General features: G+C 61.7%; 1 protein-coding gene across 1 annotated transcript in view; it reads right to left on the reverse strand.

Annotated features, from left to right (window-relative positions):
* Nucleotides 1-884: 884 nt before the first annotated feature.
* The window catches only part of ZMAT5 (zinc finger, matrin-type 5), a 12,905-nt gene continuing 12,804 nt past the window's right edge, over nt 885-985 (reverse strand). The window contains exon 5 of the mRNA XM_009697938.1: nt 885-983. Within this exon, the coding sequence (XP_009696240.1) occupies nt 885-983 (99 nt within the window). The remainder of the gene's footprint in view (nt 984-985) is intronic.

A 985-nucleotide genomic window follows, 5' to 3' on the forward strand; every position in this document is an offset into this window, starting at 1 on the left:
CCCGGCTGCGGCAGCCACGTGGCCGGGCTCAGCCTGCCTCCGGCTGAGCTGGGCTTGGCCATACCAAAGCTGTGCCCTAAAAGCACCCCGTAGTCTTCCCCAGGGCAGCAAAGCGGAGAAGCCAGAGGCCGGCAGGCTGCCCTCCTCCGCTGTGCCTGGCCCTCGGCTCCCAGCGCAGCCCCGCAGCGAGCGGGAGGGCTGTGGGGTCCCTCCTCGCCCCTTCCCAGCTCCAGCCTCCACAGCTGGGAGCGACCCACAGAGGAGTTTGCCCCGCGGGCCCTCACCCTTTACTTAGTTTCCTGGAGAAGGAGAAACCTTGGAATATTTTTTCCTCCTTGCTTCTCACCTTCAGCATAGCGGGAGCAGGAGCAGAGGGCTTACGGGAGCTCCCCAAGCTCTTCATTAGGAGCTCCGGCACCTGAACTGAAGCGGTTTTACACACTGAATTTAACAGAAGCAAACATAAGTCATAAGCACTGGAGGAAATATTAAACATGAATTTTAAAAGCCTGGTTACAGCTTTCTTCCCTGGCCCGGATCAGCCACATAGAGCCCAGCCGTGGAGCGAGACTGAGAGCGGGCAGTGCAGGGCACAGCACGGACAGCAGCGGTCTGAGGGGACGGATCCTGCCCTGGGAAATGGGGCTGTCCGCTCCAGACGACAGCAGACGGCCCCTCCGCGCAGGGCTGAAGCTCTGCTGAGCGCAGATCCCCATTCCGGTGGCAGGGAGACAACCGCCCGACCGGCTCAACCCACGGGAGGCTGCCAGGCGAGAAATAACACGACACATGCAGGCTGCCACGGAGGGAAGGCTTTTATTGATGTCAAAGTGCATATAGAAAATTCGGAGCAGGCGAGGAAGACGTCCGTCTCCAGCACAACCTCAGCCCCACTGCAGGTTGGGGTGGACCGGCCACCCCCCGGGTGGGGGGGCCTGCAGAGATGGGGGCAGATCCTGCACTGGTGGCCAGCCTGGCGGGTACT

This window comes from Cariama cristata, unplaced genomic scaffold (genome assembly GCF_000690535.1).
Source record: "Cariama cristata isolate BGI_N322 unplaced genomic scaffold, ASM69053v1 scaffold28073, whole genome shotgun sequence".
In the NCBI taxonomy this organism is placed as follows: Eukaryota; Metazoa; Chordata; class Aves; order Cariamiformes; family Cariamidae; genus Cariama; species Cariama cristata.